The sequence below is a fragment of the Ammospiza caudacuta genome, chromosome 11, assembly GCF_027887145.1.
Source record: "Ammospiza caudacuta isolate bAmmCau1 chromosome 11, bAmmCau1.pri, whole genome shotgun sequence".
Taxonomy (NCBI): Eukaryota; Metazoa; Chordata; class Aves; order Passeriformes; family Passerellidae; genus Ammospiza; species Ammospiza caudacuta.
The window spans coordinates 8314490-8337995 of NC_080603.1; the positions used below are offsets into that span (position 1 = coordinate 8314490).

The 23506-nt window shown below is 45.4% G+C and overlaps 1 protein-coding gene across 2 annotated transcripts in view; it reads right to left on the reverse strand.

Moving 5' to 3' along the window:
- Positions 1-23506, reverse strand: part of VPS8 (VPS8 subunit of CORVET complex) — a 64886-nt gene that overhangs the window by 24437 nt on the left and 16943 nt on the right. For both annotated transcript variants that reach the window (XM_058811936.1, XM_058811937.1), the window contains exons 14-34: positions 23198-23368; positions 22444-22518; positions 21936-21971; positions 19644-19734; positions 18527-18573; positions 17568-17657; positions 17126-17172; positions 16434-16656; positions 15622-15711; positions 14454-14505; positions 14157-14199; positions 13356-13428; positions 11385-11504; positions 10750-10821; positions 8202-8321; positions 7120-7176; positions 6718-6800; positions 5363-5447; positions 4276-4374; positions 1287-1376; positions 807-853 (exon numbers count right to left, since the gene is read on the reverse strand). In XM_058811936.1, coding sequence (XP_058667919.1) covers positions 807-853; positions 1287-1376; positions 4276-4374; positions 5363-5447; positions 6718-6800; positions 7120-7176; positions 8202-8321; positions 10750-10821; positions 11385-11504; positions 13356-13428; positions 14157-14199; positions 14454-14505; positions 15622-15711; positions 16434-16656; positions 17126-17172; positions 17568-17657; positions 18527-18573; positions 19644-19734; positions 21936-21971; positions 22444-22518; positions 23198-23368 — 1811 coding nt within the window. The remainder of the gene's footprint in view (positions 1-806; positions 854-1286; positions 1377-4275; positions 4375-5362; positions 5448-6717; positions 6801-7119; positions 7177-8201; positions 8322-10749; positions 10822-11384; positions 11505-13355; positions 13429-14156; positions 14200-14453; positions 14506-15621; positions 15712-16433; positions 16657-17125; positions 17173-17567; positions 17658-18526; positions 18574-19643; positions 19735-21935; positions 21972-22443; positions 22519-23197; positions 23369-23506) is intronic.

A 23506-nucleotide genomic window follows, 5' to 3' on the forward strand; every position in this document is an offset into this window, starting at 1 on the left:
AGATTATGGGAGGCACTCTGTGCATAAGATTAGAATCCAGGTTAATTACTACCTTCACTAGGAGTAAGTGATATCACAGCATAAACAAAGTTCTACTTAACATCCAGCTGGGTTTCATTTCTGCTTAACTACTTTTTTTTTTTTAATTAATCAATGATTAACTAAATAATTTTATTTCTTTCCTATAAAATCCAACCAAGATCATTTTTGATTTTGTTTTGACCCGAGAGAAAATAGGAGGTGTGGAAATGAACACCTTCCACACAAACATGTCTTTAAAACTCAGGAAACAACAAAATGTATGCCTGGGGTTTTGGCATTGGTTTGGGTTGGTTGGGTATTTTTCCTTAATTTACATTAAAATCCAAGAGGTGATTGATTAATTCCAGGTTCTGGCTTCCAAAGCATGCTTTTTATTCCACTTCAACAAAAACTGAAACACTGGCACTAGGATTTAGATAATATTGCCTTTTCCTACTCCTCCTCTTCATTAATCACAATTAATTTGTGATTAATTGACAAACCAAGATCTCTCCCTCAGTTGCATTAACAATTGTTTGAAACAACTGGAGCTGTGCATATATAAATGTCTTGTGGCATTTGATACTGATTTAACAGAAAGAGAACACAGAGCTGAAGCACTGAAAGAACAGGCACAGAAGGAGCAAGTAAGTAGTTAAAAAGAGGAGCCTGCAGTGAAATATGGCAGCAGTTCTGAAACTGGCTATTGATGCACTGGTTCAAAGAATTGATTTGAATCCACGTTTGCACACTGCAGTTTGTAAACAGTCCAATTTTCTACATACCTTGGATCAAGGAGACTCCTCAGGAACTGAAAGAGCAAGAACTGGTCCTGTACAACAGGAGGAGACACAGTATTGTTATTTTCAATTATGTGCTGTGAAACAGTGATCCTTGAACTATATCCACTGAAGGAAACAGTTCCCAGCTGCTGCCTGCTGCAGGAGCTGCTCTAGGCATATCTTGCACAAATATTCTGAGGATGTGTTTGGCTGATAACAGCTCAGCTCTGGGACTCCAAGCCACACTAAAACCCAACTAAAAGCTGCAACCAGCAGCTCTGAGCTTATACATTTTTATGGCCAGAACTCTACAAACAGGCCAAATAATTGAGATGTAGCAATTCCTATCAGTGAGTAGCTATGGCCTATTTTTCTTCTGTTTCTGACACAGAAATATCTCACCATGACTCTTTGCAATCAATTCCTCAGAAATGACATCCCTACTGCACAGAAGCCCCACACTAATGGAGTTTGACACCTCACCTGCAGGTTGGAGATGATGCTCTCGAGCTGCTCACTGAAGTGAATGGCTGCCAGGTCAGCTGCTTTACCTGGGCTCAGCACCAGCAGCTCCTTGAGGGGGGGGAAACATAACCAAATTAATTAATTTTGATTTCACAGGCAATATAATTATGCAGCATCACCGAGCCCATCCATACTGTAACTGCACCTTTGCTGAGATGCAAGTGTAAGGCAATAAACACCACTGCACAAAGAGAGGTATAGAAAAAATAGAAGGGTAGTTGGTAAAAAAGAACTTTTGAAAGTTGATGTTTTTGCTATACATAAGGCCTTGAAGAATACAAAACACCTCACACCAAGAACCCACCTCAGTCCTAAGGAGAGGAAGTTATTCATCAAATTTTCTGACAACTGCCTTTACCCCCTGCCAACAAGACATTCCCAGTGCCAACTGTGAGGCAGCAGGAAAGGGGAAACAATCAACTCTTGGGAATTTCTCAGTCCAATGGAAACAGTGTTGAATTGGCTTGAACTGAACCAAACCAGAGGTTTAAAGCAAGTTTCCTGTAACTGTTCACCATAATTGATACCTGTCCAGACATGAAAAAGCAATTTCTTTATTGTAATACAAGGAAACAAAAATCATCTAGATGCCTGTGGGTCTGCCTTCTGTCAAGCTTGAGCTAAAAGGCTTCATATCTTACAAGTTTACACAACCTGCAATGTGAGCTTTTTGCTTCTAACCCTTCCAAATAAATGAGAAGCAACTGCTGCAAAACAACACTGTGCACCTGGTAACCTGTCCCAAAAGCCCTTGCTGAACCTAAAAACGAAAAAACATTTCTTTCCTGAACCAAACCAACTGTTACAGCAGTAAAGAAAGAAAATTATCAGAAATGTTCATCTGGGGAAAATCCCTTAGCAGTAGCTTGGCCTCCAGACAGACACTGCAGCCACTGAATACAGCCAATGGCAGCAACAGACTGGGGCAAAGGGAAGCAGGGAAGAGCCTGACTATCCATGAGCTCTTTAGGAAGAGCTGTCACAGCTGATGCCTTTGGTGAGGTTTCCAGAGGAAACCTGCCTGCTCCAGAAGCAGCTCTGCAGTGTCTGACCCCACAGCTTTACTGCACAAGCTCAGCCCCTCACTGCATCCCCACAACTTTCACCCCACAAACTCAGGCAGTCCAAAGCACCCAGGAGGTCTCTAAGCACAGCAGTGCAGAGGGACACAGAAAGGATGCAGTGGGACTGCCTTAATCCACTTCTCTGTCTTCTCCCTCCTGGGAGTGTCCAGGACTGCTGAAGGCAGGACTGCCAGGCTGGAGGGAGCTGGTCCTATCCCCCTGTCTGGAATCAGTGCACCCTTCAGAGTCCACTCCCCAGCAAAACCTTTGGTGCTTGGGTTTGTATCCCCTCCCAGGTGTGAACAACCTGCAAACATGGTGCTGCTCAGACAGCCCTTGAGGAGACAGAACTGCCACAAGGCATGTGGTTATGAGGGCAGAAAAGAACCCTTGTGTGACTGAAGAGAACAGAGTTTATTTTTTAAAGATAAACATCAATGAACAATTGCTGTGAGATGATGGGAAAAATTTAAAGTGGCACTGATGACAAACTCCACTTTCTGCCATAGAATCACCAGGAAATCCTCTCCAGACATTGCTGGTTTTGCCTGAAGAGGCTGATCTGCTGCATTCATAGCTCAGCAAATGACAGCTGTCCTAAGAGCTGAAATTACAGCTTCACTCCAGTAAAGTAAAGTATTATTTACTGTTCCAAGTCTTTTGAATGTCTGAGAGCAGGATTAACACAATGGAAAAGGACAAAAGCCCACAGCAGCCATTAGGCTGCTAAACCTCCTGCTTTACCAGTCCTGAAGATGCCAAAATGAATCAGAGAGCTGGTCTCAGTGACAGTACCTAAAAAAAGGTGACCCACAGAGCCCATCACCTGCCCAGCAGCCTCTGGGGGACCAGGGATGCAGCAGGGGAAGGAAGCAGACACAAGAAGCAGCACACCAGCTGCAGCCTACCCACCCTGGAGCCCCAGCTGCTCTGATGAGGGTGCAATGAGTCAGGCCTGCTCAGAGCCAGCACAACCATCCCCACCAGTCCCACAGCTCTGCCAGTGCCTCTGGAGAGGGGCTGTGAGCTCAGGGAGCCACATGCCAGGCAGCAGCATTCCCAGGGTTTCTTTGTGCATTACCTTTTGAATCACTCTCCCTCCTGGTCCATTTTCTCATTAGTCATGCACTACTTGCAGATGCTGGTAGAAACTAAAGTACTCTGGATGTGCCCATTAGCTTTTTGTCTGCCTCACAGGATACAGATTCTGCGGTCATTTTCTGCTAAGGAGTGCTGTCTGTAAGGCTTGTTTTACAGACAGAATTATTTTCCTGGCTCATCTCCAGATCACCCTGGTGGGAACTGACAGTACCTTATAGGAACTAGAAATATTACAGATTCCCCACATCTACTGACTGGACAATCATTTCAGACATCTTCATCCCCTGAAGCTGACAGAGACTGAAAACATGGGAAAAATTATTAGTTGGAGGAGTCCAGCAGCAGCCTGTGTCTTACAGAGAAGTCATGATCCCATCATTCCCCAGGTTAGCAGTGCCAGGGCACCAGGGCTGAATGCACTCATCAGTGTGAGGAGCTGGATCCCAGAGCCTGTGAGGTCAGTGATGTCCATACCCTCCCTTGCTGCTGCTGCATGCTCAGGAGATGGAACACTGGCTAATGGATCCCTCTCCTGACTGCCCATGACCCCCTGAGCAGGCACCATTACCCAAAGAGCAGCACTTGAAACCAGGAAGGCCAGGAAGGCAGCCTGACTCTGAGAGGCACTTACACTGATGTGGGAGAGCTCTGAGCTGACATCAGAGCTATCTCAACAGCTGTGACTCAGCACTGGACACTTGTGCTTTGGAAAAGCAGCCAGCACATCCAAGAGCCATCAGCAGGAGCTGAGGGACTGTGGGTGCAGGATATACCCTACCTACCTCTATATGGTCCAAAGCTTTCTGCCACACCAGCTGCTTCTCCTCTGCACTGTAGCCAGGCATGGACAGGATGTTGTGGATGTAGTTGAAAACTTCTTCCTGTAAGGCACAAACCCATAAATGCTGCAGTGTGCTCTGCAGCACCACTGACAGCACTGGCTTTTGGAAACCAGGGTGCTTCCAGCTGCCTTGGCATGACCTCAGGGCTAGTCCTCTCCAAGTAGTCAGGATGAGTTATCTGCAGGGAGGCTCTATGTCCCTAAAAAGTTCCTGAAGGAAAAGAGAGCCAGGGGGAACCTGACGCTAATGTGTTAAACACTGAGGTCAAAGAGAATTGTTCTTCCCCTATCAGAAATGTCTCCCTCTTACCCACAGGGAAAAAGGACAGGACATCACTTGAGCTAGGAGCCCAGGGAGAGAGAACACTCTGCCAGGGGGTAGCTCAGTTTTCCCAGCACATTCCTGAGCTCCTCCCTGACAATGGCCTCTCCCCCAGGCTCTCCTGCACTGTTACCAGCTCAGGTGCTCTCCTGTGTCATGGTTTTTGGCCACTTCACTATCACAACCTCCTCTTCTGACTCCTTCACCCACACAATGTTCAGTATTGTGGGTTTATAAGGACCTGGAGAGGTCACATTTGCCAGACTCTCATCCCAACTTCTGTTGGTGGTAGGGAAGGGAACACCTCAAAAACTGTGGCAGGTGTGCATGCTGAAGGTAATGGCAGAGAGATTGTAAGGTCAGAGAGCCTGTGTCCAGGGGAAGAAAGGTGGGGACCAATGGCAGAAACAAAAAAGCACTGCAGTTAGCCACATCTGCAGTAAATCCCACCTTGCACTCAGATTTGATGTATCAGCACTAGATTTAAAAATAAAGGAAAACTCTGAAACATAAAAAAAAAAATCATCTCCTCTCCACTAGACAGACAAACAAACAGCTCTGACTACAACTAAGAAACCTGAACTGTTGAGGGCATTTTTAAGGTGATTATGCTAGAAGAGCAAGGCAGCTGTGCCCAGTCACTGTGGCCAGCAGCACAGGCTGCATGGCCAGGAAGCAGAAAGGCAGGAGCACCAGAGTTGCTCACCTTCCTCAGGGGATCCCGCAGGTAACAGCCGATGATTTTGTCATAGCGAAGCTGCCGCTCGTACATGAACTCACAGATCTGATAGCTGAAAGGAAACTTCCCAGGTCAGGAAAAGCACTTAACTGAGCCAGCACCACAGACAGGCAGCACTTGGAAGTGTCTCACATTGGGGTTTTCAGCACACAGGCTGGGTGGCTCCAGAGTGCTGGAGTGCCATTTGTACCAGCCTCAGGCCAACCTCAACCCATCAGGGTTGTCCATCAAGCTCCCTCTTCTGAGAAATTATCACACAGCAGAGAGAAAAGTGGAGTTACTAAGGGGAGAGGTAAGGGACAGAGGATAACAACTCTTAATGAAATCAGGTCTCACAGGTTCTGCTGTCAGAGATGATCTCTGTTTCCACAACACTCTGCTCTAAGTTAGGTCAATCCACTACACTTGATTGAAGAAATTCACTAAACATGACTCAACAATGTGTTATGACACAGCTTCCTACCTTCACATTTTAATAAACATCTTCAATATTTTGAGACTTTACATAAAATCAGATGTAACTGAGTCAAACCAAATCAAGAGTCTGACAATTAATATTACTCTATAGCTCTTTCAGCTCTGATGGAAGTGGCTGAGCTGGGGGGCCTGGCTGTCAAATTCTCTGAAGCAAGGAGAAAAAATCTGTTTATTGACTCTGAAAAATTTGATTGAGTTACTCCTTTTAGGCCACACAGAAGAACAGGCATGGCACACCCCCCACTGCTCTCCCTCTGGTCCTTTGTAGCATGGTGGATTCATTCATGTAACACCCAAACTCATGACCTGGATGAAGATTCCCTCTCTGGCTGGTTTTGCTCTGACTTGACAGACTCCTTCTGGAATCATAAAGCATCTAAAAGAGATGCTGGAAATTTTCAGCCTTTCCAGACACTGTTTTTGTATCTCCTACAAGTACCATGGGGATGGCTCCAGACCCCTTCATGCTTTTAAATCCACCTGTGGGTCTCACCCCAACCAGGCATCTCCATCTGCCAGGGGTAGAGCACTCCAATAGACAAATGTACCTCTGAACACAGCCTGGCCTCTAGGATAGGGAATGTTAAAACTCATAATTCCCACAGAGTTTCTCCTGAAGGGTTTCCACAGCTCTACCCTTCTTTTCTGAACAATGCTTTCTCTGAGAACACCCAGGAAAGAAAGTGTGGGACTAAATGTGAACATCTTAAATGAAGCATGATGTGAATGCACAGGAAAAATAACCATGAGAACAGTTACAAAGTAGAAACAAGGAAACTGGAGCCAGGAAAGATGTGTGGAAGAGATTTAAAGGCAGTTTTTATATATTGTGTCCAGTAACTCACAACTCAGCCTTCTCTGCCATTTGGATAAGGCGGCTCTCCTCAAACTGCACGATCCCTCCTGCCTGGAGCAGCTCCAAAAGGACCTGCAGGGATTGAACAGTAGTTGAACACCCAGTGCCACTACAAGTCCACTGCTCCTGCTCCATAAAACATGGTAAGAACACAGGGCTGACTTTACTGATTTGTTAATTGACTGTCCTTTAACTATGAAGGACATGGGTTATGAGAACTTTCCAGCCTCTGTTCTTGTTCCTGCAGGCAGTGCTGGCGTGGGACCCTTCCCTCCTGCTGTGCCCAGCACGGCCCAATATTCCCATGCCCATTCTCACTCCCAAGGCCAAGTTCTGCTCCACAGCCTGGCCTTGCCTGGTGCTCCAAGGAGCATCCCTGGAAGGCTCTCACCTGCTGCCTCTCGGAATGCCGGGAGTCGTCATCCGGGCTGCACAGGAACTCCAGCACCTGCCAGGGAGAGGGGGGGTGAGCCAGGCCTGGCTGGGAGCACAAACTCCCCAGCACCCTGAGCACCAGCACAGCAAACCACCACACAACAGGGCCATCTGAATGCACCTGGAACCAAACTGGGAATACTGGAATGGCAGAGAGCTGCTGAGAGACTGCTGAGAGGGAAACACAGGACTCTGCACCGGGATCTAGAACCAAACTTTAGGGAACTTGGGGAACCCCAAGTTTCTGCTTCAGACTACACATCAAACAGCTGGCATCACTACACCGACCCACTCTCCTGGACTGTGCCATCTCATCAGGAAAACAGGAAATTATGTAATTCATAACATTTCATATATGTGGAATAAAAGTGTTTAATCCAAATCTGTTTAGCTACCACAGAGTTCTTCTTAATTAGGACCAAGGACACAATATATTCTAATTCATTGTTATTAGTGCTCATACATCCCTATTATCATCAGTCAGTGAAGCATCCTCCTCACTCCCAGGAATTTCTGTGACTTAAGCTGGGATACAAAGTTAACTCATGCAAGCTTTGGGCATAAATTGGGGTAAATTCCTTTTTCAAACAGCAGAGAAGGTAGTGGCCAGCTGAACTAAAAATTATCAACTACACTTATGTGCTCTGTAAGCTCACTAATGTAATTTTAGTTGATACCCCTTATGCCAGCTTGGGTTGGAAGGGACCTTAAAGCTCATCCAGCTCCACCTCTCTGCCATGGGCAGGGACACCTTCCACTAGACCAGATTGCCCAGAGCATCATCCAGCCTGGCCTTGAACACTTCCTAGGATGCAATGCTGTTTGTCCCACAGCTCCAGCCAAGCTGAAACACTGTGTACTGTGCTTCCATGGTCTGTCCTACTCTGCTCCTGGGAAACCACAGCAACAGTCCAGCAAGAGGCCACCTGGTTACAAGGCACCAGTTCCTCCAGACCTGCTCCAGCCTACAGCACTGAGCACACTTTCTGCAGAGGTGCATCCTGCCTGGAATGTCACACACACATCAGGAATACTTGCCTGGTCAAACAGTGTCCTGTTGACAAACAAGGTGTTGTTGGGCTTGGCGAGCTGCCGGGCAAGGAAGGTAAAGAGACAGCCAACCTGTGATGGGGTGAAGTCAGAATTCTCCACCATGACCTGAGAAATGTTGGAGACAAAAGGGAAAAATAAACCCTCAAGGAGTTGATTCTGCAGCTGCCTTTGAGAGAGTAACTGGGACAAAAAGAAATCCCTGTGAGCCATTGTGTGTCCTCCTACCCCAGACACCTCCTGGTGTCAGTCCATCCTGAAGGTCAAATCCAAGTCCCCTTCCCCAGCATTCAGCTGTGTCACCTGAAGACACAGGCAGTGGATGTGTCCTTGCTAAAGCACTTCTGTCCCAAAGCTGAAGAGGCTCCACCTCTCTTCCCTCTACTCAAGGGAAGAATTCTTGCATGTCTCTGTTTTTCAGGTGTGAAGAGGCTCCAAACCCACATTTATCTCTGCCTCTGTAACCTGTGTTGCTCATGGGACATGGAACAGCTTCTGAGCAGAGAAATGCTGTCACATGGTTACAGTACAATTATTATAGGAGCAAACAACCCCAAACACCTCATTTCAAGCCCCATTTCACCACTTAACTGTGGCATGCAAAGAACTACTCTAATAGCTAAGAAACAACTGCAGGTTTGGGAAAAGGTTTTTCTCATATTATGTTAGCATTAGTCTAACAATATTTAGAGAAACTTGTGACTGTGCTGACCTGAAATTACAGAAAAAAGGAATATCTAAGAGTCACTACAGAAGGGATTAGAAATCCAACAAGTGCTTTTGACCTGTCTGGTGTAAAAACCATGAGCCTGATGTGTCCTGACTTGGTGTCTCCTGCTTCAAAAAATCCTAAATCCCAAGTGAAAGTGAAAGTGAAATGCCCCTGTTTGGAGAGTCCCCTCTAAGAGCAGTGTGTTTAAGCTGGGAGGAAATCCATCACCTGGACATTTCTGTCAGCTAAGACCTAAGAACTGCTGCAGCAAAGCCCATGGAACAGCTCACAGTTTAGCATCTCACTCACTCGGAGCTGGGGGGAGTCAACGGATTTCCTCAAGTGACCCAGAGTTCCAGACCCCAAGAGATGCTAATGCTTTTGTGACACAAGAGAGGCAGGCAGGGCAGACACATTAGAGAATCAAGCAGAGCTCTGCTTGAGACACCAGCTAATGCAATCATTCTTTTTCAGTTTTCATTTTCTGTCAGAAAAGGCTATTTCTTACAGGAGCCTAGTCAGAACAACACTACCTAACACCATTAAATATTATCCACTGAAATATCTGGAGTGTTTTATTAATTTTAGCTTTGTTTTTGACAAACTGGGTCCTTTCCAGGCTATGTGAAGATAAACATACTGCATCCCTGGAATAGAGCAACTTCCCAGAGGCTGCAGACCAGCCACATAGATGATTAATTTGCCAAAGTTTTGATCTGCATTAGCAGAATGTCTGTGTTCACCAAACTATTTCAAAAGCAGAGCTACTTCCTAGGAGTTTTCTTTATTGCTTATGACAAATGTAAATCGAAAGCTTCAAGAGTTTTAAACTTTTAGATAAAAGGACAGCAGATTCCAGACCAAAGGACTGACAGTTTTCTTAACACCACATTGTTTGCCTGAAGATGCAATGCTGCAGCCCTTCTCAAGCTGCCCTCCTGCCATGACAGGAACACATCCCCAGCAGCTGTGGAACATGGCTGCAGTGTGCCACCTCCTGCTAACAGCAGCTCAGGACACAAAGCCGAAGGGCTGAGCCAGCACAGGGCTAAAACACCCTCAGAGCTGCTCACAAAACCCCTCCCAGTGGCATTGTCTCAGCCCACTGCAGTAGCACTGCCACCCAAGTCACTCACTGTGCCCTTGTCTCATCTATCAGTGATGACAGGGAAATGCTACTTATGGTATGTTTATACATAAACAGCTTCCAAGTGGAGTCACTCATGATTAATGGTGACAGCTTGGAGGGGAAAGCAAACAGTGCTTGGCAGTGAGAGCTTTTAATGGGAACATCCCTTGTTGGGAACAGGGGCTGGGGGTGACAAGTGATTTCCAGAGAACCAGGCTGATAAGTGACATTCCTCTTCTCTCCTAAACTAAAGATAGGCCTGTCATCCTGGAAATGCTGCATCCCAAACGTAGCATTGGCAGGCACAGGGAGCAGGGATTCAGCAGAAAAGCAGTGGCACCCTGCCAAGCACAGCTTACCTGGGACCTTTTTCATGCTCAGAAGCAATCAGGGAGGAGATTCAATGAGAAGCAGATCAAAATAAGCTTAACAGTGCAGAGATGAGAAAATTGACAAAGCACCATCCAGGTGAAATCACAGGAAAGGAGACCTCTCTGTCAGCACATTTAAATTGCACGAATCATCACTTCTGAGTACCCAGCCTACAGCTTTGGCTGAGGTGCATCCATGCTCCTGTCCAGCACCTGTGTCAGCCAGGGCAGGACTGGAAACACCTCCTCCAGATTGCAGGCTGAACTGCAGAGCACTGCATGCCATCAGTCAGATACAAACAGCTCATTCTTAGGCACACTCACTTTCAGAAGAATGTCCACAATTCTCTGTTGATACTCCACAGCTTGCTTGTCATTCTTGAAGTCTTCAAAAGTCTGCAAGAGGCAAAGCACTGACACCTTGAGCAGACTGTCTCATAATAACAGCAAACACAAAGCAGCAGCCACATCACAAAGCAGCCAGTGTTGGTTTAAGTCCTTTCTCCGCATATCCCTAAACAGCAGGTTCCAAGACATAATTTGCTCTTTTGTAACTACCAAAATGATTTTTACACATTCAGGTAGAATTAATGGGTCCAAATAGACATAAGAAGTTCTAGAGATTTGGAAAGTAAGAAAGACAGACGTCCATGCAGGAGATGGAGACAGGCACTAGAACACTCTTTACAAATATATTGTTCTTGTTTTTCCTCTGTTTTAAAGACAGCCTCCATTGCCAGAACTTGCACTGTGTAATGTCATGTTCATCACTCTGTATTTAATGCCACAAAGGACTACTGTGATTCCCTCTGATATCTTACAGAAAAAGCACCAGAACTGTTCCTTCCCCGAGCCAGGAACTCCTGGTTTAGCTAAAGCACAGATTTATTGACAGGAACCTCAGTGATGATGGGAGAACTGGCAGAGCATTTTCCTCTCAGAAAGCCAGGGTCTCTTACCAGAGCCAGCACGTTGAGGAACTCCCGTGTGTCGAAGTGCAGCAGGGTGCGAACGTAGGGATACACCTCCTCATCCACTGAGCCCTCAGCTGAGTGCAGCCTGATCAGGAACTCAAACACCTGACAGGACAAGGCAAGCAAGGACAGCAGGTTTCCTATGGATTTCAGATAAATAGGAGCACAAGTGTGTGGGAAAGCAGCACTGTTATCTGCTTTGTACTTGAGCTTTAAAGCCCCTTAGGAGTCCATCGGTTCTTATTTGAGTGGTGTTTTCTGTTGCTTGTCATCCCCTCCTAAGACTCACCAACCAATTTAAGATCAATCAAAACTTAAGATCAAACAAAAATAAAGGCTTATTTATACTTGCAGATAGAAGTGTGTGAAATTAGAAAACTCCCTCTCCCCCTTCCTGGCAGCTTTCCTGGGAAGCTGTGCAACTCCTCCTTATCCAGGGCACAGCTCCTCTCCTTGTCAGCAGCTCACTTGGGAACAGCCAGTCAATCTGCCCCCTCGCTGTGAGGCACAAAGCTTTTGGCACTGCAAAGACTGACTGAGGTGCTTTTCAACTCTTATCTCTTCCACTGACTTTGCAGTTCATGAAATTTGAGGGCATCTTCCAAAATAAACTCCTTTTAGTAAGCCCCTGTTTAGACTGTCCCAGGGAACCCAGAGGGCAGGGCCAGCTGCAGGAGTCTGAGCCAGGCTCACAGCAGAGCTGGCTGCCAGCAGCAAGGGAGCAGGTGGCTCCAGGCTGGAGCAGCACACAGGAATATGTGTCTGGTACACACTGGGATCCCATGGAAAACTGACAGGCCATGTGCTCTCCCAGCCACCCTCTGTAAGTGTCATGTTCCCCCATTTACTCCTGCTCTGAGCTCATTTCTGGCAGCACAGTGGCAGTGAATCCAGCAGGATTTAGCAGCTTGCCTGTCAGATCCACACCTCCCCTGCTGACCTCTGGCAGCTGGGAATGCTTAAGAAAATAAAACAAACCCACCAGACACAAAGGTGTTACTTAAACCCAGCTCTCAGGAACACCACCAGGAACCACAGAAAGGAGAGGCTGAAGGCTCTTCCTGGGGCTGCTGCTGCTGACTGGGCTCCTGCTTTCCCTCAGAGCCTGAGCAGGAGGCAACAACCCTGGGAGAGGGCAACAGCCAGTGCTTGGCCCAGCAAAGTGGAGAGGGCTGGTGAGCACAGCTGCTGAGGAAAGAGGCTGCAGGAACCCAGAGCTACCACGTACATAGAGCTACAAGTTCTGGACTAGGAAACAAAATCCATACACAGAAAAAATCACAAACAAAAACCCACTCCACATTCAAAAACCAGCTGTTCCATTGTACTGTAAAGAGGAAGTGCAAAATAAAAAGCACTTCCTTCTCACTGGAACCCTGAAACTGAAATGAAATGCTAAAACACCAAAAAATATTTATTGTAATGCTAGCCAGAAACTTAGGAAGTTTTGTGAGCACAAAAAGCAATGATAAGTAACATCCTGTTTCAAGAAATTGTCAGATTAGTCCAAAGGAGTCAAAAGCCTTCAAGAAACCCACAACCAAGAGCTACTTAGAGACATTTCTCCCCAGAGTCAATCCAGTGTTAGTTGCATTTAAAACAGGGAAGACCCTTCCATATTTGACACATGAAGTTTACAGAGAAGAAACAGCTACAGATTTCTGGTAACTCTGTGGTAAAGAGCAAGGCAAAAAACCCCAATCACTGAGAACTCTCTGTTCCCATCCCTCAATTTAAAACTGAAAGAAAAATATTACATTTAAATGTTCAGATTGCAACAACTGCTTGATTTAATCAGTTAAAAACTAATTTTGTAATTACAGCAGGATACACATATCACAAAGATACAGTTATCAGACTGACAATAATTTTCCCATGGAAACCCATGGAATAAGATATATGCAGCTTTTTCTAAAAACCTCATGCAGGAAAGTTGCCTTCCAAGAGGTTTCTCACCTGATTTTTCACCAGAGGTACCAGATCCTCAGGAATATCACCCAATGGGTATGCACGGCCTGCCAAGCAGCAGCTACAGAAAAGAGGGGAAAGGCATTTTAGTACAGCTGACATTACAGACATTGAGAAGTGTTCATTTTTTGACTTAATTTTCATGATACCCTTAACACAAGGCAAACTAATTTATTTTGTAACTCATGAAAGCAAGAAGCATCCCAGGCAGCCCTGCTGTTAATACACACTGAGCCAATGCACTGTATGAATCTGCAGTCATTCCACAGCAGGAAAATAATGGGAAAGCTCAGTGTCTCGCCCAAAATTTTCGATTTTAGGAGGCTGGAGTAATGCAGAAGGTAACTTCACAATCTTGCACAGACTCCAGAAAGGGGATTCACTAATGAATCCCTCCTGTGCAAGCTCCTGCAAATGACAGGGAAGCCAGCAAGGAAGAGCTGAGCTATACCAAAAGGCAGGGCAGAACATGGCCTGCTACAAAACACAAGGCTACTGAGCCCTTGGTCAAGAAGCTCTGTGTCTCACACAAAACAAAACCAAATAGTGAAATTAAAAACCTGCATCAGCAGTAACTTGAGCTCTAAGCCTCCAACTTGATCCCTCCTACTCATGCACACCACATGCAACAGGAAGGGATTTTAAATTTAAGTGAGCTGTAGTGGGTACCACTGCTATTTTACACAATCTCTCAGAACCTGAAGCTCCCAATAAGGTTCTGCAACTACAGCAAGTTTAAAATCTGGTGCCACCACTAGACAACACCTCACACTTTCTGAAGGACCTTACCTGATGTACACAAGCAGTTTGTTGCCCATCACCACCTGCTCATCTACAAAACAAAAATTATTCATCACCCTTTCTTCACCAGACAAGAGGCAGAGATGCAGTTCTTCTCCCACAAAAACAGAGTTTATCACACAAAGTAGAGCAGCTTTACAAACAGTACTAGAACACTCCTCTGTTCTCCAAGCCCCTTATATTGGGTATGCATTCCCTTTTGCATCTCTTCGTTGGAAGTGACTAGGGATATTCAAAACACCAAGTATCAAAAGTGGAAACCTTAAAAGGGAAAGCATTCTGTACCTGTGAGAGACTTTCCAGCATTCAGTGGAGGAGCAATGACTTTGAAAAGCTTCTGTAACAAGAAAAAAGGCAGTGCTCAAGCAGCTGGAAAAGCTCAAAGCAAAGAACCTGTGTGGTTTCAAAGCAGAGATCAGTGGGGTGTCTTCCCACAGAAACTCTTTATCACCATGTCTTCTAATTAACAGGCAGAGAGGACTCCAAGACACTGCAAAAGATGCTTTTTACAGCTAATGTTATGAAAAAACAGCTTTCATTCCATTATCTCTAACCCTAAGCACAGGCCACACTAAAGCAAAGCAATGTTCAGCAGTCCCAGAGGTCAGTCAGAGCATAACCCAACAGCTCCACATCCTGTTCCTGTATATCCTGGAACAAACACTTCCACCACTCAGCAGGGTCCCCAGAGCCTAGTTTGGGCATGTAGAATGAGGATTTGTCTAAACACTTGCCTCCAGAAAGCGAAGTTATTTATACTCACAGAGCTACTACTCAGTTTTCATAGTCCTTTTCAAAATTATGACCACCTAAAGAGCCTCCTTCCTTAGAAAAAGCAAATGAGATTACAGCTGCTAAAACTTAGGCAGGTGAAGATTTTCCCATTCTAATGGTCCCAGTTCTCTGCTTCAGCGCTACTGAGAAAAGCACCAGCAGTGCTTCCATGGTGAAACACATTGGGGTTATAGAGCCATTGGCACATCCCCAGAATAACTAGCAGAACCAACAGGGCCTTCAGAGAGCCTTGCAGCGAGTCCTGTGCTTCCTGCTGAAGGTTCCAAGTGCTCAGAACAAGGCCTGCCTCAAGCAAGGGCTGTTTCTGGCCTTTTGTATGAATTGTGCACATGCAGACTCCTTAAATAAGCATGTTATTATCTTCTGCTGCTTTTCTTTTTTATTTTATTAACATAACTGTATTTCCTGCCCTAATTCTGCAGAGGATTTGTGCCTCAGCAGGGAATTTGGTGTTCTAAGCACAGTAATTACAAATCACTTCTCTCCCATACTGCATCCAGTGAAATAAACTGCACATATCACACGATTCCCCCCTTGAAATGGAAATGAGCAAGAAGGCAGAACACAGAGAATAAAATAAGGCTTTGGGTTTGAAATGCTGTTTCTCAGGAAGAATGTGTGCAGAACATCCCAGCAGATGCAGGAGCAGCTCTCCTACCTCCATGGGGCTGATGAAGTCGTTCATGCCGCTGTTGTAGACGTAGATCATGGCATCGTACAGGCGGTTCTCCCAGCACAGCAGAACCACCTGCGAGGCACCAAAGCACAGAGCAGCTACACAGCTGCTCCCAGCTTTCCCACTGCCCAGGCCCTGTCCTTGCACTTCCATCATCCAAGAGTACAACTTAAAGCAGAATGAGAATGTTCACTTTCAGAACCACTCTCTCTGAAAACCCCAAACTCCCCAAAGGAGTGTTCAACTTAGCAAGCATGGAATCTCACTGTCTAGAGTCTAACATTCATATGAGGTTAAAGAATAAATTTTAAAAATCAAGTTATTCAAAAACCTTGCTTGCAGTAGTTTGGTTGGGTTAGTGAATCATAACATCAAGTTTCCAAGCACTTCACCCTTGAAATGGAAAGCCATGGCATCAGAAACAGGACTGCTGAGCAGGAACCCCTCCCTGCTCCACTAACTGCTGTGCAGAATCAAGTACCCAAGCTGACAAACACAAGTCCAGTCTTCTGAGCTCCTGCAGCCTTTGATGCCAGGTAAGGTACTCAGAATGGGAAAGAGTGACTGGGATAACCCTGAAGGATTTTCCAACATATTCAGCTGCTGATGCATTAACCTATGCCAGGGACAAAAAGTGGGGGAACAAAACACAGCCACAGTGTACAATTCCCAACTCCCTGAATTTGATCCCAGGGACACAGGGAAACCCCACATACCATGCTACACTTAGAAGCACAAGATGCTGTAACTGCTGATTTATTCAGAGGAGCTCAATATGCAACACAACCACTCACCTGCTGGATGTCTAAACTGGTGATATCCATATGCACAATGCAGGCTTCCAAGTTTTCCAGCCTATTCTTGTCTTGGAAGTGAAGCAGCAAGTCTTTCATCACTTGAGCTGTGATTCCCATCAGCTTATCACTCAAGATATATGGCTCCAAGCACTCCAGAAAGATGCCTTTGGCTACAGAGTTCTCACTCATCTTGTCATATATCTGGTTAAATAACAGATCCCTAGGAGGAAGGAATTTAGTTATCAAATAATTTTATTAAAATCTCCTTGCTTATCTATTTTCCTAGGGCTCCAAATTAAACTCCATTTTCTCTGTATTTCCCAGGCTCAGGAACTGAATGCCCTGTTCAGCTCCTGTAGTGGGGCATAAATTAGCTATGGATGTTGCAGCAAAAAAAGTGCTGCTAGAAGGGAAGCAATGAGAATGACAGAAAAATCTCTCAAGGCAGGTTCTTGGTTCAAAGCAACTTTTCTTCCTCAACACATCAATGCAAATTTAAGAGACGGTTTTGGGTGAGCAGTGAGTTCCTGACTTCAGTATTGGTTTTTAGGCACTCCTCTGAACTGTGATGTGACATGTGCCATGGCATGATGTGATACAATTCCTCTACACCATGTGGTGTCACAGGACACAGCACTGGGGGCTACCTGGGGTGTGCCCTGGAGACAGGCCAGCATGGCCAGACTTACATGCGCTGCAGCAGGAGACAGTAATCCACGATGACAGGCACCACATCCTGGGGAGCAAACACAACAACGTTGTAGGGACTGACTGGCAAAAATCCTGCCAAGCAGCACATCCTGCAAAGCATGAAAGGCAGCCTGGCCAACACAGAGCAGAAACAATGAGGTATCTGACTCAGCTGGTGGCTGGCACAGTTACAGGTTTTCCATATGCTGATGCATATGGAAAAAAAGCTCTGCTGACACTCCTGCAGAGCACAGAGAGCACACGGGTTCTGCTCTGCCACCCACGATACCCAAGTCTGATTTTGTGAGGGCATACAACAGGTGAGAGCTGAGCTGAATCACAGCAAGGTTTTTTCAAAAATACACAAGTAATGTTTGTAGCAAAACAAAGTTAATTAAAAAAGCCAAAGGATTTCTACAAGAGTCCTCTGAACCACCATACCTGAAAGTGCTGCTCCATAACCTGGATTTTTCCTTGGTCAGGACATTTCTTCAGAGTCCGATCGGTGTAATGGAGAAGGATTTCTACCATCTGAATTACAACAAATAAGAAAAGTCATTCAAATCCTCTACTGAGGATAGGATTGCTTGGTAGCACATTTCAGACTGGCTTGGGGCTTGGCAGCACTGTAAGCTCTGCTGTCCCATTTTGGGTATGAAGTGCTGTGGACAGGAAGAAGAGGGCTGCAAGAGATGGTGGTGTGACAATGGCACAGAAGTGCCCAGAGGGATACTGAAAGCCCACACCAACTTTAACTGACCACAGAGCTGGGCAGCCAGCCCAAGAGCCAGTTCTAAGGCTGGTGAACACACCTGAAGCACAAGGCTCATCTGGGCCATAACTTTACCCAAAGCTTAAGTTAAAGTATATTACACAGCAAAACATAGATACCTGCAAATGTAATAACAAGAACACAGCACAGCTAAATAATTATTGCAGTAAGTGTGTACTTTAAACACACCCCTCCCAGAAGCAAGTTCCTGTAAAAGCTGAACTGGATCAGTTGAAGAGTTATTCCATGTCCACAGAAACACAGAGCAGCTTCCATCCTCTGCGTCAGCAAGTCACATACTGATGGACATGTGCCAAACAAAGGTCAGGCAACTCCAGAGTTACCTACACAAAAGGTTTCTCTTCACTGTGAGGGGACCAGAGATCTCCAGGCCTGGAGGAGAATGTCTCCTTTTGGATTGCTAATGCTGCAGATTTTACCCTCACCTCTACCCAAATGGTATTTCCAAGTTTTTTCTAAAATTCTGCTCCCAATTTCAGCAAGAGAGGAACATGTACATGTTCTAGAGTTAGTTGGATTAACTCAGAGAGGACAGAAACTGTTCCTTTCAGGAACACAGTATCACAGCACACATGAAAATCCAGTTGGGAAGAGCTCAGGGACTCACTCTGTCAGCAATGACTGCTTTCCTCTTGCTCGTGTCCCCAGTCAAGCCTACAAAGAATGAGGCAATGAGGTGAAAACCAAAGCTTTTCTCGTCTAAGCTACCAGCAGAAATAAAAAAAACTCCACAGTTCAGATGCTAACACAACTACCCAGGAGATGTAGAGGTCAGGATATGTAAATACACAGTTTTGTGTTCTACTTTTAGCCCCCTCTTCTTCTAAAAGGTTTGTTCTCCTCACTTAAAGACTGTTCCAGCACAGGAATGGCAAGAACAGTTCTGAGTGCTGTTTAAAACTGAGAGAACAATTAATGGAGAGCTGTCAAAGACTGCACATGAGGGTAATTGCTGGAGGAGGTCTTGATGCAAATAAGCTGAATAAAGTGCACTAAAAGGGGAAAATATAAATGCCAAATCAAAAAGACAGTTTTTCATTATTCAAAGCATTACAATCTGCTTTATTGTGCTATATCCATGCACTAAAACAAAACACATCTTCATATACCAGCAATTTCACAGCAGGATCCTGTCCTGGGAACCTGCATCCCACTGTCAAAGCCATCAGAAGTTACTTGCTGTAAAATCAACGTGTCCAGTACAAATCTGACCACACAAGTGGCAGTATCTGGCATAATTAACATATTTCTCAAGCAACCTCCTCTGTAGGAAATGTGGTGCCAAAAGCCAGCATGATTCTTTCAGTTCCTTGTACAGTCAGGGGAGAGACCTGGATCAAAGCACCTGCTTGGCAGAGCTGACAGAGAATCACACTGGAAGATACCTGTGGGTCATGCATGGCCTTCAGGAATATTTTAGCAGGTTGGATATTCAATATCTCAGTCTACCTCCTTCAAGGCAAAGTGACAAAAGCGTGGAGTCACACCCAGATCAAGCCTGACTTTCATTTGAGTTGGTAAAAGGACTATAGCTTAAAAAATAAAAAAATCAAACTATTCCATATAAAGGTTGCTTCTGCCAAACTCAAAGCAACACATCCTATTTTCTCTTCTTAATTCAATTCAAAACTGTTTTCTTCCCCTAAAAAAGTGATTCCTGGATGTGCAGATATTTAAAACCACCCCCAGAGGTTTCAGTTAGAAGCAAACAAGTCCAAACTTACCTACAACAGCCTTTGCTTTACCTTCATAGAAGGACCAAGCAAGAGCCAGGGCATCTGTGAGACGTTCTTGTTTCAGAAGGTGGTCAACTCTCTAAAACAACAAGGAATACTGGACCTCAGAGCCACAGAAAAGATGATTCCCTCCCCTTTAAGACTGGCATTTCCCAGTAGTGGGTCATGGCTCCTGACAGCAAGGCAACACAACACCTCAGAAGCTCTCACCACACTGCAGTGAAGGACAGGATCTCAAAGAGATTCTCTCAAATGGACATTTTCTGCTGGACTAGGAAATGTCAGGCCCCACACATCAAGTCCCTCTGGGGGGACATTTTAAGTCAAATGCTTGATGGATGAAGACCCCCAGCATTACTGACTGCCTGATAAACAAAGGATAAAAATTTTCCACTCCCCATCTTTGCCTAACCACTTGGAGCACAACAGCCTGGAGTGAAAAACTCTGCCATGCTTTCAGCAAAGCAGGTACTCATCCTACCCCCTATTTTCTCCTGAGCTCACAGTCAGCAAGGACTGAAGTAGATCACAAGTATTTTCTGCTTTAAGGAACCATTAACACCTAAGGCCAAGCACTACTGGCCTTGGTATGATAGGTGAGTGTCAAAGAACTGTTGGAGAGAAGAAAGATTGCAGGTCTCAGCCCAGCATTCTGTCCTGCAGCAAGAACTCTCAGTTTCACCCTAACCACCACACACTCAATTCAAACTCTCAGTTAAGTCCCCTGTGATACAGGCACAACTGCAACACAGTAGAAACCACATAGTAATTTAGAAAGGGACTGTCTCAGAGCACAAACTGTGTTTGACTTTGGAGTTCCAGGAAAATCTGTACCTGAAATCATGGATGAGAACAAGACTCTTCATTACAGCTCACTAAACCAAATTCAGTGGTGAATGGCAGGAGACAAAACTAGCAGAGAGAAGCAGCCATAGTAACTAAAATCTCAACAGAGCTCAACTGTTCATATCCTATAAAAGGCCCTGATACCATGTCATGTGAAGGAGTTTGTAATCACAGATGAGGACAACGGCCCTAAAGCAACCTAAGCAAGAGGAAAAATGGTGAAGGTCACTGCTTAAAGGAGAAATATGAGACTGCCAAGCAATGGCTACCAGATCTCCTTGGGAATCAGCCTAGAAGCTGATTCTTGATTCACTGAAGCCTTCTACATAGAGGCATAAGCTGAATTTACTACTGAAGTTTGCTGATGACCAATTGGGAGCGTGTGAGGTGAGACAGAAGAACAGAAAGACACGAGAGAGATGCCCCTGAAGCTGGAAACAGAAGAATTATGCTACTCAACAATATAAGCAACTTCCAGCAGAAATCAGTTTGGCTACAGGGCACCAGTGAATCTCCAGAGTGCCCAAGTCACTGACATCCCATAGCCAAAAGAACAGAAAAATGAGATCCAAGGATGCATGAGAAATGACACATCTAGCAGAGACTGTGAAGAAGGGGTGACACTGTACATTGCACTTGTAAGACCTTACCCAGAGCAATATGTGGCAAACTGTTTGCCCATGCCCAAGAAACTGAGCACACAGGACACACAGCAAACAGGGACTACAAATAAAGAAAGGAATGGAAAGTAATCTCAAGAGAGAGCTGAAAGAGCTCTGCTTAGCCTTGCAAAACAAAGCCTGGGAGAAAACATGCACACACTGAATAAACATACTGCAAAGTGGTGATGCAGAAAGGAAAACAGCTGTTTGAGTCAAGGGAAAAGTACAACACAGGAACAGATCGAAATAGATCACTAAGAACTTTAGTGTGGGCATTGACGGGGTTTCAGCTGTCAGGGAAATGATGTCAAAAAAAAAATCTTCAACCAACAAGGACCTAAAATCCTATGGATTTCTAGGTAGTCTTTCATGGATTTTATGATGCAGCTCCTGCAGTAGCTGGAGACAAACCCCAGTGAAGCAGATTCTCTTTCACTCCTGGATGTTTGTGCGGCAGACACGAGCTTGCACACAGCTTGTGGAAGACTTCATCACACACTCAGGTGAGTCAAGCACTGCACTAACAGAAGCTGACACACAGCAAGGCATGATGCCTTGTTTGGGAGAACATGGTCTCATTCAGCCTGGAAATTCAGGCAAGCAATTTTCCAGTGTCCCCATGAAAATCAGTGTATCCACAGCACTGGCTTTGTGCAGCAATCAGGAGTCCTGAACACAGTGCCCAGAAAATGCTCCACAAATGCTCCCTCCCTCCTTTGAGCTAGATTTAAGCAATTCAAGCCTAAGTTGAAGAGTGTCCCTCTCAACATACCTCTCTCCAGCTTCTCAATGTCATGACATGAACAGACTAGGAACGAAAAAGAGAAATTGAAAGTTATTTACTGGCAGTTGCTCATGCAGCCTGTAGTACCCCAGAGACTCACCACAGCACACCAGTACAGATGACTAAAAAAAGCATCCCTCAAGCAGTACAAATTGGAGCCCAGTTTTAGTTGCTGTCTTATTTTTTTCTGCTTATTCCCTAGCACATTTATAACAGAGACAGAGCAGCTGAGGGCAGAGGCCATCTCAGTAAAGTAAGGCTAAGTTTACCCTGGAGCAGACTGAATCAGGATATTGTGAAACTATGACAATGTCTCACTCAGCCCATACCCTGGCTAAAAACAAATTACTGCACATTTCCTTCACCCTCCAACATAAGTGCACAAAGAACCTTTTCCCAAAGCACATCTCCACAGAAGACAAATTGCCCTTTTCTAGAAGAGCTACCATCAACAGTGAATGCCCTGTATTTTTACTGAAAAATTCCCCCCACTTACCTTAGTTCCAAGGTAAAAGACCTGACCACCACAGCTGCTGATGGACTGGTAACAAGCTTTCTCTCCAACCAGTGCCTACAGGGAGAAAAGACACACGCAAGTGAAACTGCATTTTGGGTTTTTTTAAGATTTCCCAAACAACATAAACAGACTTCCAAGATCCTTTGCAATGCAGAAATCAAAATAAGGGTGGAGAAAGAACACCAAAAATTTCTGGGCAGTAGCAAGTCAAAGAGCTCTGCTGTCACTCCCTCCTGCTTGTGAACTCAGCTTCAAGTCCTGCTGAGCTCTAGCTACCCAAAAATGATGAAGTAGGGCTCTGACTCTACCCTCAGGTGCCAAAAAGGTAATGGGGGGCCCTTTCCTTGCCACCTGCTTCTTCACATATCTTCCTCAAGAGCAAATGTGTAGGGCACACAGATGGGAAGACAACTGTTCAAGTGAGAGTTGCTACAACAGCAGTTTGACTGCCAGTAACCAGTGCTCCAGTCTGTGGTGTATTAAGTTGAAAATCCTCTTAAAGAATAAAGCACATCAGCTTTTGTCCTAGACAGAGTATTCCAAAGCCTGGTAAAGGAGGAGCAGTTCCTACAACCTTCAATGCACCAAAGGAAACAAGAGCTGTCTGTTAGCTGCCCACATCACCACCATGTCTGACTTCTGAGATGCTCCCAAAAGGCTTTTTCCCTCCAGGCTTCCACTTGGGCCCTACATCAAACACAGCTGCAAACACAAGGAGGCCACCAGTGCCTACCAAGGCCTCGCTGACATTGCCCCCTGTGGCCAGGGACTTGAAGTGGCTGCTGTTGTAGACCAGCTGAACCTCTGAGATCTCGATGGTCTCCAGCTCCTCCTGGGTCTGACGGTCTATGACGTGCAGCTTCTCCACACTGTCCAGCAGCACCGCTGTCCGTGAGTTGATCCACTGCAAAAGCACCAAATTCCACATCTCAGCAATGCATTCTCCATTACAGCCAAGGAAACAGGCTCTGGCCATATCCCTGAGCACCCCTACTGGGAATTCTGGGACAGCCAGTAGCTTATCTACTACACATGGCTGTCA